The 19,814-nt window shown below is 28.1% G+C and overlaps 1 protein-coding gene across 1 annotated transcript; it reads right to left on the bottom strand.

The window, feature by feature from the left end:
* Window positions 1-3,959: 3,959 nt before the first annotated feature.
* LOC105847178 (muscarinic acetylcholine receptor M3) lies at window positions 3,960-5,710 on the bottom strand. Its single transcript, XM_065792813.1, has one exon. The coding sequence runs from the start codon at window positions 5,269-5,271 to the stop codon at window positions 4,135-4,137; it is 1,137 nt and encodes a 378-aa protein (XP_065648885.1). The 5' UTR covers window positions 5,272-5,710; the 3' UTR covers window positions 3,960-4,134.
* Window positions 5,711-19,814: the final 14,104 nt, after the last annotated feature.

The following is a 19,814-nucleotide window of genomic DNA, read 5'->3' on the forward strand; positions in this document are numbered from 1 at the left end:
TATCGAAAGTATTATTTAACTGCGGAGCTTTAATTTAACACTTAATGTTGCGTAATTACTATTAACACTTAATGTTGCATAATTACTATTAACACTTAATGTTGCGTAATTACTATTAACACTTAATGTAGCTATATAATATTTTGGTAACTTTTATTTCATTTATAACTTTTTTTTGTTGGTCGTTGTACAATTTTATAATTAAAGTAAAAACAAGCAATCTAATAATAAAAATTGGCTTACAAGCCAATTTAAAGCTTTATTGTTATTCGATAGTTTCTACACTAAAATGTGGTGGTTGACCTTATCCAAAGCTTTTGATAAGTCAATGATAATTCCTAACGTACTTTGTAATTTTTTTCAAATGATTTTGAGTTTCATCTAAAATGTGATGGCTGCATGTTCAGTTGAACTATATTTTTTGAAACTAAATTGAATTAAAGTCACGCAGATTTCATAAACTTTCGTGCTTTAGTAGCAGCAAAGTCTTGAATTGATTGTGAATAAGAAAGAGACTAGAAAACAGGCTGTTGCAAAACCTATTTAAGAACAACTATGGCATAAGTCCTAGTCGTTTGCAAATAGATTTTGATTAATAAAAATTTTTTCACACAATGCAACAGGGCTATAGCAACATTTTGAAGTATTCAAACCATAATCATAAATAAAATGTAAAGCATCAATAGAAGACGAAACATTATCTGTTTATTAAATAAATTTATTTGCAAATAGCCGCATAAATTCTTCGGATCATTATCTGTACCAGATGTTGTGATATTATGCTGTGAGCGAAATTTTTAACAACAACAACAGCAACATTTTATCAAACCATTTTGGTATAACTCTTTTGGTGAAATCCAAAAACACTAAAGTGACTTTCCATTTTCTCGAGACGTGTAATAAAACGTTAACGATATAGCTGCTTGCTTTAGCAAAAATTAAAAAAATTTAACTCGATACTTTACTTTTAGATCTGTCAATCTCTCATCTATGCTTTCATAATCAAACTGTTTGCTGTCTTTCTTTCTTCTCAGGTTTATCGTAACTAGAAATTTGATTTAGCAAATTCGCTGGCTGATATTAGAGCAGATACAAATTCATTTTCAAATCCAGATACAATCCGCTGGCTGATATTAGAGCAGATACATTTCCATTTGGAATTTTTCATAAACTCGGTTGCACTTTTTATAGATTCCAATGCAATGTCAAATTGAATGTTTTTTGATTGCATCAGTTTGGTGATGATGTTGATTTGAAACAATAAATCGTACCAGATGGATAAGGTCTTCTCTACTGGTCTCCTCCAAATGTTGCATATTTTCAAAATCATAGTCATTTGCTCTTGTTGACCAGCATCAGATGTACAGTTACGATGGAACAACATTTTGATTTTTTCACATTATTTATAATTTTTTGTAAGACAGCATCACTAGTTTACCTCCTTTTGAACTGTTTTGCCCAAGTAATGATTATGAAATTCCTTTTATATATGCCGCAAACTAACTTCTAGACATAAACCGTACTTTCCTAACAATTTAACCTATCCTAAAATTTTTTTATTGCTTGGTTAAAACAATTGTTACGCAGTGTCACGAAGTACTAAATTCCATTCTGCAAGAAACTACACAACTTAAATGATTAAGTGATTAAATGTCAAATTGGTCCCTAAAAACAGTTTTTTTTAAAAAAAAATTTAATGGATCCCTAACATTATAGAAATATATATATATGTCTTATGCTTGGCCTCAAATGAAGAAAAATTATATAAGTTTCAAAAATCGTTTTATAAATTATGATTTTGGAACTTTTTTGCATTAAATTTCTGAACTTAAAATAAAAAATTCCATTTTGAGAGTTTTTTAATAATAATTTTTTTCTGGCCTTGATGAGGACAGAAAAAAAACACCAGATGAACTGCAGAAAAAAAGAAAACACAACTAGTTTAGCTTGTTTATTTGAAAGTAAAAAACATTTTTAAGCCAACGTCGTGAAATTATTATAACTTTTTGTATAACTTAAGCTTTTTTCCGTTTTTATTCTAGATTTTTTCTTTGACAGTTTGTATAACAATAGTTTAATAATTAATCAGTGATTATTTAAAAATAATTTTTGTCTTTATAAAAAAAGTTAGTATGTAATAAAAATATCAAATCCAGGTTCAATTAAAAGCAAAGTAAGTTTAACCACCCAGTATCAATCAAATTAGGCACAAAAAAAGGTTTAAAATTGTAGTAAGATGTTTATGTGAAGATTTCTGGATATTTATATTCATATTCCATATTTCTTGGATTGAAACGTTTTGCCAATAAATTATAAACTCCTATTTAATTCATGATGACGAATTTAATTAAATATTTTTAGATATATTATATTGTAATTATGTTGAGTTTTTAAATAAATAAATAAAAATGTTTCAAATTTCGTTTAACCCACACCAAAATTTGTGTTAAAACCTAGCTAAATTAAAGTATTGAAAAAAATTTTTCTTTTAAAATTTTTTAAATAAATGCAAAAAATTACAATAGTGGTAACCGAAATACAATTAAATAAAAATTTTATCTTATGTTGCAGCTTTTTTTTTAATGAAATACATAAGTTCTCTATATTTTTCAACTTTTTTCTCTAAATAATCTCCGTTAACATTTAACGTCTTTGTTTAAGTTCTTTAACATTATTTTGAAATCATTTTACACGTTCAACGTTCGAAGGTTTATGGTCGTAGATAGACTTAATCATCTTACACTTAATTGGCTCGTATAAGCACAAGTATTGTAATAATTAAGCTTAATTATCTACTACAACTGTTTTTAACAACCTCCAACATTACAGCTAGTAGGTACCAACTTAAAACCAAGGATAATTAACTTAACTGAGTACACTTTGGGGAAAACAGACTAATATCATTTTTAATAAACTTATATAGAGAAATGATCAGAAAATTGAACTGAAATTTGACTTTCTGTGTTTTATATAACTTTGCCACTAAAATTAAATTTTGGCATTTTTAATAGTTTTAACAGTCATGGTTTTTAACACAAAAATACGAAAATGTTCACATTAGTGTGTTTGCATTATCGTAGACATTTTAGTTTAGAAAGTAAAAATGGCAAACATTGAAACAATTCAGATAACGAAATTGCCTAATATTCAGGTAACCTAGTTGCCAGAACAACATTTCGTACAAGTAACAATTTTTTTTTTTTACATAATTGATCAATTATTTATTCGCTGTTATTTAATATTCAATACCTAAATTAAATCTTCAAAGACTACCGGTTCAATATAATTCAACCGGAAACTTTTGATAAACCTTTTGTTTTTTGATGGTTTAAATATCTTATCCACCCACCTCATAGATACTTCAAAATACTCTTGGACACCCACCTCAAATCTTATACCACTTCAAAAAACTTCTGGTATTATAAATTATCCAACTAACTTTTTATTTTTAATACGTGTGGACAATGTAGCGACATCTTAATTTAAAAGAAAAAAAAACTTTTTTCCTAATTTTCTATTTATTATTATATAATAACTTTTATCCATTCATAAATTTGTACATCAATTGTTGAAAGTAAAAGAAACAAATTCAAATCATTTTACATCTTTAATCAATTTTAGTTTAATTATTTAATAATTAGTTTTTACTTAAGCTTATATATGAGACATCATATGTCAGCAATTTTAACCTTTAACAACTTCACTAGTTCAATTTCACTCAATACATTTTTTGCTTTTTAATTATATGTATTTACTATGTTGAATAAACTATTACATTAAAAAAAAGTTTAAAAAATATATGAAATGAATTCAATTGATTTATTTTATGATTGTTAGCGATGCAAGAAAATGTCAACAACCTCTTCATGTATTATATTCAGAAAACAAATCAAGAAAATTATTAGGAATTACCTATAAGTTTGAACAACACCTTCTATAATTTCGGAGTTAAACAAATTTTTTTAAATTTGACCTTTAAAATAACTAATTGCAAATTAAATTAAAAATTAAAATATTATATATTATTGATTAGTATATATAAAATTTTTCATCTGTTGGAGACTATTCTAAATGCAATAAGTCTAAATGGATACCTTTTTAAAACGTTTGTAGTATTTATTTGGCAAAAAATCATTAAAAGTTTACAAGTCCACTTACTTTTTTAATCATTTTGTTCATTGACGAACGAAAATCTGGGTTCACAAATGCATACAAAAAGGGATTGACAGCCGAGTTAGAATATGAGAGAATGTCACTTATATCAAACGCATAGCTGTTGTAATAATTAGGACAAAACGGTAACAATACCATTTGCAAATTGTATGGAAACCAAGTTACAACAAAAACTGTTAATATACCAGCTATCATTTTTAAAGCTTTTTTTTCTCTTAAAAGTTCTCTTTGTTGTAAAAACTTTTTGTTTGAAGGAAAATTTTGAAAGGCTGTGTTGTTCTGGTTTTGAGTCTGATCTTTAAATTCAACGCCTATTGAACTTTTTTTTCTCGAACTGTAAATTACTGAAATTCGATGATTACGATGTTGCATAACACTGAAACGAGCTTTTATCAAAAAGTATATTTTCCAATATATCAAGATTACCACCGGAATGACAACAAAATATCCCACTCCTATTGATGCAATTAAAAAATATGTTTCAAAGTTATAAATTTTCATGTTATCAAATGTTAAAAAATCTTTATAACATAGTGTTTTAATGGATCTTCCTAATACATATTTGTACAATGTTATGATTGGTGCCCACAACATAAAAGATATAGACCAAAGAAATAATAAACAAATTTTCACAACCGATTTTCTCTTATTTCCTCTATATACTAAAGGTTGTTTTATCGAATAATAACGATCAACACTGATTATAATAACATGATAAATTGATGCTTGGCAACATGAGTAATCTGTGACTAACGTTAGCTCGCATAGCAAATTAATAAAGGGCCAATACCCTATAATTGTCTCTAGCGTATTTGTGTTTATTGGGTAAAGTCCAATAATTAGGTCAGCCACTGCAAGGGAAATTAAAGGAATGTTATTAATGGTTTGAAGTTTTTTGTTGCTATAGTAAAGATAGATTATAAACAGATTTCCTGAGGTTGCAACAGCGCTTACTAAGCAAGTTAAAAAAATTATAATTATGTCGTGAACTTTGTCTCCTTTTTCTGTTGATAGGCTTGAATTTAGAGTAGTATTTTCTAAAACTAAACTTGACGAAAGGATAAAAATTGCTTTAAAATTTCCAACTGCAGTTTTCATTTTTTTTTATTAGAATGGTCAACAATTTTGCCAACAATTTAGGAGTTTTGCAACAAAAATTTATACAATTTTTTTTCTGTTGTTTGAAAACAATGATTTGCTCTTGTGAATGCAATAATGACGTTACGGTTTTTATCGATTGTTATCAACTGTTATCAGTTGTTATCTGTTGATCAACAAAATATAAAGTTTAATTCGTTTGATTTCACATTAATTCTATATATCAAATTCTATTAATAATATCTACATTCAACTTCAGTATTGTTTATTATTATTATCCCATTGTTATAACTGATAGCTATAATATATAATAATATGAAAAACTGTTAAGTGTTAAGTTACGTTTTAAGTAATTACCGAAACAATTAGCTACCATCAATTCTGATTATCAAGATTTTTCGATTTTGCATAAAAAACTATTAAAGAGTAAATAAGACAAATCCGATGAAAGCTCCTCAGACTTTAAAAATACTTCCAATATTTTATATCTCTAAAATTACTTTTAAGAATGTTAATAATTCAAATTGTTTAATATTTTAACACTGATTATTAAAGTATAAGAAACCCAGCTAAAGAAACGCAGCATAGTTTTCTATTTTGATTTATTTATGCGCTTATTTGATGTAAAAAATGAAAAAAATTTACTCTCAGAAAAATGATTGTACCATCGAATCATCGTTGTCATCAAATAATCATTGTAATCATCGAAAAAAATTCAAAATAAGCAAAGAATTAATAAGTAAAAGACTTAAAACAAATAAATTGCCGAAAATAAAAAACTAATTTAATAAATTTATTTAATTTAATTTATTCCCAATCAATATAATTTACAAGTTATTGAATGAAGAGTAATAAAAAAAATTCTTTCAAATAAAAATTTTAGCTTTCAAATTACAGTTAAGGTGTTATAGCAAAGATAGTTTGTGTTTGATGTTATTTAGATTTATTAAATTCGCTGCGTTTAAAGGTTAAAGGGATACATGGTTTGACCACATAGTTAGTGAGGAAGTTGTTTCTTTCTGCGCAGTTTCAAACAAGTTGTGCTTTGAGTTATTTGGTGTGTCTGTGAGGTCGAAAACTGTACTTTGAAGACGTTGAATTTGGTTGTCACTGAGGGACTGTATGGTTAAATATGTCGATTTTGCTGTTGATTTTGTATTATTCAAAAAGATCTTCTTTTGCTCGTAGTTTGGTTACCGTTGTCAGGTTTAGTCTTGATAGTCGCTGAGTGTAGGGTGAGTGCTTTATGGTAGAGATGTATTTTGTGGTTCGGTGTTGAACCTGCTCAAGTTTAGCTATATCTTCACACTTATTGACATTAAAAGGCATGAACTATGTTTATGACCATTTCACTGATGTCAGCTTGGAGTTTTATGGCGTCTCTGGTCGATTTGATAACCCCGCCTATTTTACAGTCGTCTGCATACGTTTTTAAAATGGTGTAGTATTTTGTCTGGTAGATTATTAATTAAATGAGAAATAGAAGTGCTTCGATAAACGATTCTTGTGGTACACCGCTGATATTTTCCATTCAGATTTGTTATTAGCAATAGTTACACGTTGGCGGTATGTTAGCCACCTATCGATCCATTTGTGCAAGATGTCAGTCACCCCATACAACTTCAGCTTGTGTAGTAGACGATGATGAGGAACATTATCTAATGCATTTGCAAAGTTTGTAAATTTAATGTTGGTTGGGTAATCTTTGTGGACAGCTTTTGTAAAGATGTCGCAAAATTTGAGCAATTTTTAGAGACAACACTTTCTTTTTTTGAATCCGTGTTGAACAGGGCTGATAAGTTTAATAGTGGTCAGGTGATCAGTGATGTTTATAGCGTGTATAAGACTTTCCATTAACTTTCAAGAGAAAAAAAGTGCGTGAGATAGGTTGGTAGTTTGAAGACTTCAACTTGATTGTGATTTCACCTTTTTTTGATTGAGATTGTACTTCGCCGGTATCAATCGATGTCTTTGGTCGCTCACATTTTGTGCTTCATAGAGGTGGTATTTGCTGGAACGTATAGTATATGTTGCTTCGTTATACTTTTCTATGAATAGTTAATATTTTTTGGAAATTATTAACTTGTCAAGAGCCGAATACTAGTCGAATGTTGAGATATTCATAGAGGTTGAGCCGTAGTTGGTTTTGTTCGATATCGAACGTTTTTTTTAGAGTTTAGAGACGTAATTATAATAACAAATAATAGTTAATATTTATTTCACAAGTTTCTTGGTCAAGAAGAACTATACTTTTCTCAATAAAAAAGTGTGCCTGTTCTTTGGCTGTGTAGCCAAAAGTACTGGCTTCTTTTATGTTGATTGATTGATCTAGTTTATTATCAATGTTATAACTGGTTAGAATCAAGTCGGGTGTATTTTTAGGAGGATCCTCGCTAGTACTGCGGTAGGTTGGAAATGTTACATCTTAGGTCAAATAATTCTTGTTATATTGTTATTTGCTATCTGTAGGCTAGTTGTTTTGCACATATGCAGCAGTCGAGAAACCACCTCTAACGTTGACGTTTGAATACGTAGTGTTGCTAAAGTAAAATTTGTCATACGCAAATAAGGTTAAATTAAATTGCGTGTTTGCGTTCAGTGCTGATTGAGTTTGTTATTTCTTCGAATGTTGAGTCGTTAAGGTCATAAGGGCGATAGATAGAGCCTAGAAGGATTAGTTTGTTGTGAAGCTTAAATTTGATCTAGACTTGCATGCTAGTGTTGGTATTGAGTTGGTCAACTTTGGTGTAAGAATAATTGAGGTTTTTTTTTGAGTAGATGGCTGATTCTCCTCCTTTAGAAGTTCTGTTTTCGTTAAGAAGTCGATAACCTTCTATTTTTGTGTCGGATGTTTCAAATCTCAGTCATAAATATTATGTGTGATTGAAGTAAAACGTCTATTGAGGCGAGTTTAGCATTTAGTTTTGTGGTCATTGAGTAAGCAAGGATTATTTGCCCAGTACATAAATTGTTCCGGGTTTAATATTGGTCGTATTGGTTTTTGTAGTTTTGATTTTAAACTACATGAAATAGCCACACCAGACAAAGTTGTCTGGTGTTGCTATTTTATATAGTTTGTTGGGGATTTTTCAAATATTTTATCGGCTTAAAATGCTATCGGCGGTAAAATTTGCCGGGTTAAATGATTTTTTTCAATGTTATAAAATTTTTTTAAAAGTACGATAAACTTGATAACTAAAAAAAACGGCAATAAGCTTTTTACAGCCGAAACCTTTACAGTCGAAAAATGTTCCGGAGGAGAGACCTACGGAAACTTTTGCTGAAGATCCAATGATATGAGTATTTAGTTGTACAAAACTGTGGTTCAGAACTTTTTAAAGTACTTATCTTAAGTTGAAAATTTATTACAGATTCACTCATTTTAGTTAAGTGCACAATTTTTGATAAATTTTAATTTCAAGCGATTTCATTGTTGATATTTTTCTACTGAACTTGTCATGTAAGAAATGTAAGAAAAAACTCATGTAAGAAATCTTTCTCAAAGTTAAAAACTTCTCTCTTATAACTACTTTTTAGAAAAATATTGCTTATAAATCTTATACTTTTCTTCAACTTATTATTATAAATCACAACAGAAAAGAGAAAAAAAATTAGATAAATAAAAGCTCAGAGTTAAGGTTATAAATAATAAGTTGAAGAAAAGTATAAGATTTATAAAAAATATTAAAACACAACAGAAATAATAATGGAAGTTCTATTGAATGAATTTGAGTATACAGATAAAGAAACTCCAAAAAATGTAATAATCTTTTTGTAAATGTTGGTCCAAATCTAGCATCACAAATAAATAATTCAAATAAATCATTTAATAACTATTTTACTGACCATACTAGCTTACATCGCGATAATAATCTAAAGTTAGAGGAGATCGAAGAAGCAAAAAAATCACTAAAAAAAAAAAACTCCGGGTATTGATAACATTTCCAGCAATGTATTAATAGATATCTTACCCTTTATAAAAGATCCTCTTGTTAATATTTTTAACTCATCAATTCGAACAGGAGTTGTCCCAGAAAAATTTAAGATAGCGAAAATTTTACCAAGATTTAAAGCTGGAGACGCGGCATCACTAACCAATTACAGACCTATCTCAATTCTTCCAGTATTCTCCAAGCACTTGAACAAACAATTTACAATAGACTGTATAAATATTCCACAGAAAACGAAATTTTAAGTGAATATCAGTACGGTTTTCTAACGAATCATTCAACAAAACATCCAATCATTGAACTCATCTATTCAACAAAACATCCAATCATGAAAAAAATCAGCTCATCTTTTGATAAAGGACAGTTTGTATTGGGAGTCTTTATTGACCTTACAAAAGCTCTCGATACGGTCAACCATAAAATTCTGATTGAAAAAATGAAAAAATATGGTATAAAAAACAAAACTATTAAATGGTTCACCAGTTATTTAAATAATAGACAACAATGTGTCATAATTGACAATATTTCTAATTCAAAGCTATTAAAAATAAAATGTGGTGTTTCACAGGGATCAATTCTTGCCCCCTTGTTGTTCCTTATATACATTAACGACCTTCCTATAGTTACAAATCTTGATTGCATTATGTTTGCGGATGATATATATCTCTTTTATTCATCTTCTTCTATTGATAACCTTTTTGACAAAGTCAGCCTTGAGCTTCAACAACTTAAAACTTTGTTCAGTGCTAATAAGTTATCAATAGACGTACAAAAACTAAATATATTTTATTTCATTCAAAGCAACAAAAAAAGGCACTTCCATCAATTCTTTCTTCTCTAATTATCAATTTCAACAATATTGAAAGAACCCAAACAACTTAATTTCTTGGAGTGGTTATAAACAAAAATGTTTCGTGGACAGCCCAAATAAAGGCCATCAACACTCAAATATCTAAAAATCTTGGTTTACTTTTCAAAGCTAGACCATTTTTATCACAAAAAAACTTAAAATTATTTACTTTTCGTTTATACATAGTCATCTTACATACGCTAACATTGCTTGGGGAAGCACACACAAGACAAAATTAATGTCTCTTTATCGACGGCAAAGTTTGAACTAAAAAAATCTACAACGTGAGAAAAGTCGAATTTTTCTAAAAAACATTAAAAAAATAAAATAAATAAATAAAAAAAAATACACGCACTCAAATCATAATAATCATAATACAACTAGAAAAAATGAAACAAAATTTTATCGCAATAATATTTAAAATATTTGTGCATAAGAATCACAATATGTTTATGTGTATTTTGCGTAATACCCCAAAGTTCTCGATGATAAGACTTATTCAGTCTTTACGAGTTCCTTATAACAATATAATCTATCTTAACAAGTCCTTCATAATATATTCAACTAATGCTTCCTACATATATTTTTTTCAATTGTTTCTTCTTTTTTAACTGAGTGTTATTTTTTCTGTTAAACGTATTTTAGCAGTATTTGGTTAAATATAATTTTTTGTAACGGAAGTATATTTTGCTTATATTACGATGTAAAAAGCTAATATGAAAACTAATTAAAAAAGAAAAAAAAGAGTTTAAATGTTTTTTTGTGTCTATATAAATTTATGTTATAAGAATTTACATAATAATTTTCTGAAAAATTCTTTCAATTATTTAATATAATTATTATAAATCATTTAAAAAAAGTTTATATATGCAATTTTCCCTATTTTTTCTTCCTATAACAAATATACAAAATTTATATAGATTTCCTATATTTGAATCAACACAACTTTCTATAGGTTATTGAAACAAATGGTCTTAGAATTCCAACTACAAAAAGTCTATAGAATATTGTATTGAATAGCAATAGTTAGTCTAAAGAAAGCTCTATTTCTATAGGTCATTTGTTTCAAAAGCCTAAAGAATATAGTATTGATTATTTTTATAGAAAATCAATGGAAATTTTGTTATGGGGATGGGTAAAAAATTAACGACAGTTTCATTTTTTTTACTTTTAAAGTTCTTAAGAGTTTAATTACTGTTTGAACAGTTTCTCGCGGTTGTCACTGATTTGCCAAATATTCTAAAGCAACAAAATATTCTTCATCATAATCGAAACAGTCCAAGTCCAAATCCATGAGAAAACTGGATTTAAAACTTCAGTTTGTTATTTTTAATGTTTTTGAAACTTCAACTCAAAAACACTTTGTTTTTGACAACCTTTTATGTCTTAAGAGTGTTATTGATCTGGACAATAGATTTCTAAAAACAAATTCAGAGCATAGATATCTACAAAAATTGATGCGGGAAAGTTTATGCACAACAGACTGTTCAATTATCTTGAAAACAACAACATTCTTTATCATAAACAGTTTGGTTTTCGCAACAACCATTCCACGGAACATGCAGTAGTTGATCTTGCCAACCAAATTTTAAATGGTTTTGATAACGACAGTTACACACTCGGAATCTTTCCAGATCTATCAGAAGCATTTGATACTGTCAACCACAAGATTCTTATTCATAAACTACGCAATTATGGAGTAGTTCACTCCAACTTAAAGTGGCTGCAATGTTATTTACAAAATCATAAACAAGGAGTACCATATGACTTAATATGTTCCCCATTTGAATCAATAAATTGCAGAGTTCCCCAAATATCAATACTTGGACCCCTGCTGTTTTAAATTTATAATAATGATATTTATTTGTCTTCAAAAATACTTAATTATATTATTTTTGCTGATGACACAAATGTTTTCTTTTCTGACTCAAATTTAAGAAATATTTTTTATATTGTAAACACAGAATTAATATATCTTAATGAGTGGTTTGAAGTAAATAAACTTTCATTAAATATTGAAAAAACGAAATATATTTTGTTTGCTAAGCCATCTAAATCCGAGAACCTTCCACTCAAATTACCTGAACTAACAATTAACAATATTAAAATAAAAAGAGTTTTTTCAATGAAAATACTAGGAATAATTTTCGATGAGCATTTAAATTTGAAAAGCCAAATAAAGCTAGTCGAGAACAAAGTTTCAAAGACTCTGGGGATTATGTACAAGACAAAACATCTTTTAAATAATTTATGTTTAAAAAATTTATACTTTTCATTTATACATAGTCATATTAACTATTATAATATTGCCTGGGCAAACAATCATTCATCTTTCCTAAAAATTATTTATACAAAACAAAAGCAAGCAAGTTGATTAGTTTTGGGCGCAAATAGATACGAAAGTGCCGAGCCGTTACTCAAAGAAATAAATGCTCTAAATGTATACAAACTAAATATATACCATAACTTTTTATTCATGTTTAAACTTCAAAATGAAATTATTCCAAAATATTTTTTTAAAAGTTTCACTCGAATTAATCATAAAAATGAAACAAGACATTCAACGAGTAATTACTACATCCCACTAACATCACTCAAAAAATCTGACTTCTCGACTATATGCCGAGGACCACGCTTGTGGAATTCGGTTCTTGACGAAAATATGAAAAAAATAAAATCTGTTGCTACATTTAAAAGAACTATAAAAAATGAAAAAAATAAAATCCATTTGCTACATTTAAAAGAACTATAAAAAAACACTTACTAAATTTAAACATTACGTACATTCTCTCATTTTTTTTTTAAAAATTAAAATAATTTTGTATTTTTAATTTTTTATGTACTTTATTTAATTTTAATATTGTATTGAATATGTATATGCATATGAAGCGAATTAAATTTTTTTTTTATTGTCTTGAATATGTATACGAATATGTACAGATTTGTATTTTTTTGTTTTTTATTTTTTATTTTAACTTTATCTTAAATTTCTTCTTTTTTTAACTTTAAGTTTTTTTTTTTAACTTTAAGTTCTTTTTTAACCTTCAAATTTTTTTAATTTTGTTTTTTAACTTATTAATTTTACTCTTTTATATAATATTGGAAGGTATAAAATTTTATTTTTTTGTAAAATTTTATTGTATTTTTTTCTATTTTACAAAGGGGCTTGATGATAAGTCATTTTGACTTCTACTTGACCCAGTCAGCTTGTAATTATATATATTTATTTAAATTTATACATAACATTGTAAAATGTGTAAATGACAAAAAAAAAATTAGTTGATTTGCTAAGTTATTTTTGAATTTGAGCCAGTCAATTCAGGATTAATAAAGAATGTGGTATAGTTAACTCGGTTTGCTGGGACTTGGAAGTACAGATCGGACAGTTTTAGTACTTAGTTACTGTCGCTTTTGTTTGGAAGTGTGATGGCTATCGATCCTGTATTGTAGGGGTAATCTAGTAAGCTAGATTCTTGCTTTTGCAAGCTCCAATAAGATTGAGTACTTTTTGATTGTAGTTTAATTGGTCATTCAGGTTGACTGATGTTGATTTGCTTTACCTTGGAGAACGATGTTCTTTGATCTGATTTTTCATTCTTTTAACAATACTTAACTTGACTTTCAATATGATATCTTAAGATTGGTTCAAGCATTTTGCTTCAAATTTTTAGGAGTTTTTCAACATATTTAGATGAAGGGAATAAATGTTCGCATTTTTATAATTTCTATTGATTTTATGTTATTTTAATGTTTTTTATAGGTTTATCCCCTAAGAAACACAAAATCTTAAATAAAAAAGCTAAATGTAATTGACTTTTGTATATTTCGATTATACTCCCTTTATTTTAGAGTTAGCACATAACTGCCAAGTTTCAGAGCGAGCTAAAACTTACCACAATTTACCACAACTTAAAAAATTGTTTTGCAAGTGTAGATGCAAAATGCTAAGTTTTAACCTAACTTTGATAGTTCTTTGCTTTTTTTATGAAAGATCACTCTGTTTGCCGACATTAACATTGCAATAAATATATAGACTAAATTAAATCAATTGGATTTTTTAAAGTTTTACCACAGTTCTGAAATATCCACCTTTATGGTAACCTGAAGATTCTAAAGATATAGTCTTGCTACAATTTTAAGGGACATCGAACAACTTCGGTAAATATTAACTCCATTTGCTAAAGAAAAACTGTTTTCACTATCAGATACATTGAGTAATATTATAGAAGTAACAATTTTGCTTTTCGGTGTAGCAGTGGACACGTTATAAAAAATTTAAAGCTTTGAAACACGTTTAAAAGAATATTGCTAACAATCAAATTAAAATAATTTTTTAAAATTGCCGATGATTGCTAACAATCAAATTAAAATTATTTTTTAAAATTAACCAAAAAGATATAATTGCTGGAGGGAGAACGAAGCTGAAAATAATTTCAAACCCAATATAGTCTTTGTTGTATAATTATTCCAGCGGCAAGTCAAAATAGCGCTTTTGCAAAAAAATAAAAAATTTTGAAATATAATTTGTAAGCTTTGAAAGTTGTAATCGAAGTGAATTAATCTCTTAAAAGTTTATTGGATAGGTTTATAACAACTATTCGATCAATTAAGAAGTTAACTTCAATAAAAATCACGATTAAGACGAAATAACTGTTTCTTGCATACCTCAATTATAGGTATAAATATCAAAGTTTTAGACAATATTTACTATCTGTTTGAACCTTATTTTTTGCTTTTTCTGTTCAGCTCTAGGTTTGTTATATTCTTTAAGAATATTCTTTCAGCCAGGCACTTATTAAATCCCTCCAGGCTTTTATTTTGTGTTGTTGTATTTTTGCTGGATTTAAAAGCAAATTGCTTTATTCTAAAAATAGAGATATAAAATACCTAGCAAAAATACAACCAATTCTTATCTAGACATTTATTAATTCAATTCTAATCTATAAATTTATAATTAGTCGTTCAAAAAGCACAACAAAAAAATAACAATAAACTAACTTTGTTGTTTATTGTTATGTAAACATTGTTGAAGAATTTTTTAAACTTCTATCTTTTATTTGCGATGCTTCAATTGCTTATGACATTTTGAAACAATATCATTAGATAGCTTTTGTTTAAGCTGGAATGTGATTGGTTAGCTCTAAATTATAATACATCCGCGGTGTTTAATAAAAAATTATGTTACTACTAAGAATGTTCTTTGGGAAATAACATATTTTATCTTCGTTCTCCCTCCAGTCTATTATAGCTCCTTGAATTAACTAATACAGTGAAATCTGCTGCTGGGGACACAAAGATAGATGCTGCTCAAAAATTAAAAGATCTAACAAATAATATTATGATTCATTTGTGACAAGGCTACTTCTTAAACAATGACGTTGTTTCTGTTATTTCAATACAGCAGAAATAATAGACGTTCCGGAGTAATAATAGATGTTCATTGAAGCAATGAACAACATATATTCTAATTTAGAATAAATTCATGTTTGCGTAACCTGAAAAATAGGAAAAAAGATCTAAATGGTTGTAAGAAAATGCAACTATTTTCTTCATAAATATTGTGCAATCCGCTAAACAAAAATCAATTAAAAGCTATGAATTCTATTTTTGGAGGTATCCTTTATCATGTTGTCTAATCAAAAAAATTTACATTTCCCTCACTGTTCTGATGGTGCAGATATTTGGTGTTGGTATAATTGTGACAAAGCAAACCATGTCTTAACAAAGACTCCAACCTATATCTATTGTTTAGAAACTTGACAAAAATATAAGTTAAACTGGCGCACGTGGTATAAGTGCGAATTAGCATAATAGCGCCGAATAGAATGGCAAATATTGGCGTAAGTGCAAATTGGTATTTTGCACTTATGCCAATTTGCACTTATGCTAGTTCGCACTTATGCCACTATTTGCAAATCTGTTCGGCGCACTTATGCCAATTTACATTTATGCCAGTTTTTGCCACTGCTTCGCACTTATGACAATTCGCACTTATGCCAATGTTTTCAAATTTGTTCGGTGCACTTATGCCAATTCTTATTAATGCCAGTTTGATCATGTGACAGTTTTTGAAACTGCTTTGCACGTATGCCAGTTTGCACTTATGCCGATTCGCACTTACGCCAATGCAAATTCTTTTGGCGCACTTATATCAATTTGCACTTATGCCAGCTCACACTTGTGCCAGTTTTTGTTACTGCTTCACATTTATACCAGTTTGAACTTATGAAACTCGCACTTATTCAGTTGTCCCCTAAAAAATTATGAGTAGTATAATGATTTTTAGTGCATAAGCGTTTGGTTGCCTTGTGATTGAAACACGACGGAAGTTTAATTTAGTAAATTAAATCATTCTAAATTAACTCCAACCCTGGAATATTTCACTAAAGTTGCATAATTCAGATTTTTTTTTACCCTGATTTTTTTTTTTTTTTTTTCAATTTTTATTTTCAATTTGTCCAGAGCTTGTTTCGAACCTGGATCTCTTGCTTATAAAGCAAGCGCTCTAACCACTGCGCCACGGCCGCAATGATTAAACAATAATACATATCTGCTCTTAATACCTTGATACCTGATATACCTTCATTTAAAAAAAATAGTATTCAAGCCGGTCATTTGGTTTTTCATGCATTATCATTATTAATTCAAGTTATAAAAAACAATGAGGTTCCCTCAACGCATTTTGAAAACTAACATATATTTATTTCATTTTAGGAAAAAATTCAAGCTCGTTTTGTTAATCTTCTATGGAACATTGGCTACCTTATTAAAAATTCATGCGCAAGTTGGTCTGGCTAAATGAGATGTGCAACAAACAGTATTATAAAACAGAAATCTAACATTGCTATACTACCTGTAACCAATTTACATGCTACTAATTTCACAGCCCTATATTCACTACTTTGCTTTATCATTGATCATTTTAAAAAAGTGAATGTTACAATGCGATGACGTTTGGCCAGCAACTGTACATAAAAGCATACGAAATAGTCTCCACAAAAGTTTAAATACATTTGTTCGACTTGAAGGTTTCCATCAACTTATAAGTTTTCTGGGTTTGATTGAATGTATGATGGAATGGAGTAGCTTTAGGAGCGTTTTAAAAACAGTGTACGTCCCTTTAACAGTAGGACAAATGCAAACAGGAAAGACATTTTCACGCGCTTTACGTGGCTATTTTTAAATTTAATAGTTGGTTTCATTTGCAACTTACTGCAAATAGAAATTTAAATTCTCTAGTTTAAATAAATAAAAATTTTGTTGTAAGTTAATGTTTTTTAAGTTGTTTAAATATTATATTTTAAATTATTCTAATTTAAATAATACACTTAATCTCTGATATTGAATCTAATGACTTGCTTTTTGACCATTAATATGGATTTCAATCATCTCGTTTTACTGCTGATTTGGTAACGGTAATAACTAATAGATTCTGTCGTGCATTAGATAGATGGAGAGAGAGATTAAGGCAATCGCTTTCAATATTTTTAAAGCTTTTGATAAAGTTTAGCATGCATGGTCTTCTCCATAAGCTTTTTTCTTACGGTGTAACAGGTAACATCTTTAAGATTATTGAGTCTTTTCTTAGCAATTATAGTATAGAAGTTGTCCTCAATGGACAGGACTCTCCTTTATATCCTTTAACTTCAGGGGTTTCCCAAGGTTTTATCCTTGACCCTATACTTTTATATATATTTATTAGCATAATTCTGTTTCACATAGAACTTAAAGACATTTGAACTTAAAAAAAAAATCTCACTTCTGCTACAACATGGGGCTCCTAGTGGCTGGTGAATTTTTACTGAGATAAAACTCAATTTTTATCCGCTAATCGTTATCGCAATAATCTAAATCTTTCTATATTTATGAGCTGTACTCAATAATTTATCTACCCTACATATTCTAGAATTACCTTTTACTTACGATTTTTCTTGGAAACCGTATATCAAACCCATGTTAGGAACTCTTTATATGTTCAAGGGTTATAGGGAACTCGAAATTTTCGAGTAATAATGCGTTCTATGTGAAACAGAATTATGCTAATAAAAACAAATTCAAAGTTTTGATATTTTGTCCCTTAAATTTAAAGTTTAAATTTATTTTTTCTAATATATATATATATATATATCTACATATATATATATATATATAAATTAGTAAAAACACTTATCTAATTTTTAGTTGTCTTCAACACCATGTTTATCCATCAGTAGGTTCATCAAGAAGGAATTTGTTATTGATCTGTTCTTTATGAACATTGAGCTTTCGATGTTTTGGTGAAAAATCTATATAGTAAACGAACTTAGCTGTTTTTATTTGGAACAAAGTATCGAATAAAAGTTTTCATTAATATTTTTTTACTTTTACAATACAAATTAACGATATAGTTTTTGGTACAACTCAGTTGTTGGTATAACTCAGAAAAAAATTCATATAACTCTTATATTTAGGGTGGAAAATTTCCCGGAAATTTTTAACTTAAAATTTCCCGGAAAATTTTCGTAACATTTCCGGAAATTTTGGTTATTTTCAAAAAGAAAAAAAGTTGTTTTAGATTTAACGGGTAAAATTGTCTTATTAAGGCAGTTGTTATGGACAATTTTATGGTAAAATATTGTAAAGTAGGTTATAAAAGTATAGAAAGCCCCCTTTAAAAACACTTTTTTTGGTATTTTGTTGAGTTTTTTTTAATTATAACTCTAAGTAGCAACTGTGATAATTTGTTTCGAAATTTTCTAATCTATTAAATTGGCCTGAGTCAATATTTAATAGATATTGAAAACTGTAGAATTATATATTAAAAGATTTGATCAAATATTTACAGTATTTTACAATTTTTTTTTGATTTAAAGAGGTTATTGATTAATGAAAGGAAAAAAGTAAAGACATTTTTTTTTCTAAATTTTAACTATTCAAAAATATAGTAAGTAATAAAAATAAAATACTAGTGATTTCGAGGTCATAAATTTCTCCGCTATGTTTAAATAAGTGCTTTTAAAAGTCTCACTTTTAAAAGCACTTATTTAAAGCACTTATTAAAGCACTTTTTTCTGCCACAACCTTGCTAAGGCACTTTTGACTTTATTAATCAATACATTAAAAAACGAGTAGGTAGAAGGGGGTGGGAAAGGGGGGATCCATAAAAAGTACCGACGGTTTCTTAAAAACTAAAATTAAAAAAAGGTCCTTAAAACTAAAATTCACCCGACTGAATTGTGTCAAATACCTGTCTCGCCTACTAAATTCGTCAAAAAAACCAACTATAACTTAAAAATCACTTTCATTGTGGGGTAGAACACCCCTTCCCTCACACAATCTCCCCCCAAAATTGTCTTTGTATGCAATTTTTACACATAAAAAAATCTTTTTTCTTTAAAACACTCTACAAAAATAGTACACAATAAAACCTAAATAATAACCATCTAAAAAAGATTTTATTCTTTGTACTTTGTGAATATTTTACATTGAAGTAAAAGCTAGAAATATGTTATTCACAAGCTCAAAAAACAAGCTAACTCGGAAAACATCTACTTTTTTGTTCTTTCACAAAAGTAATGTAAGTAACATATAAAAATTTGGGCGTTTTATTGCTTTTTTAAAAAATTTGCTATTCTTAAATTAACTATAAAATTTGACTAAAAGATGCGCATTTTTAGCTTGTGGGTCTTTATTATTTTATATTTTTTGTTGAAATATTTAAAGAATACCCAAATACTACTGATAAAACGCATATTTTTGAAACA

This window comes from Hydra vulgaris, chromosome 03 (assembly GCF_038396675.1).
Source record: "Hydra vulgaris chromosome 03, alternate assembly HydraT2T_AEP".
NCBI classification, from domain to species: Eukaryota; Metazoa; Cnidaria; class Hydrozoa; order Anthoathecata; family Hydridae; genus Hydra; species Hydra vulgaris.

What these genes read in the sequence shown, in the direction of transcription:
- LOC105847178 (XM_065792813.1), bottom strand. Translation starts at nt 5,271, where the DNA reads ATGAAAACTGCAGTTGGAAATTTTAAAGCAATTTTTATCCTTTCGTCA.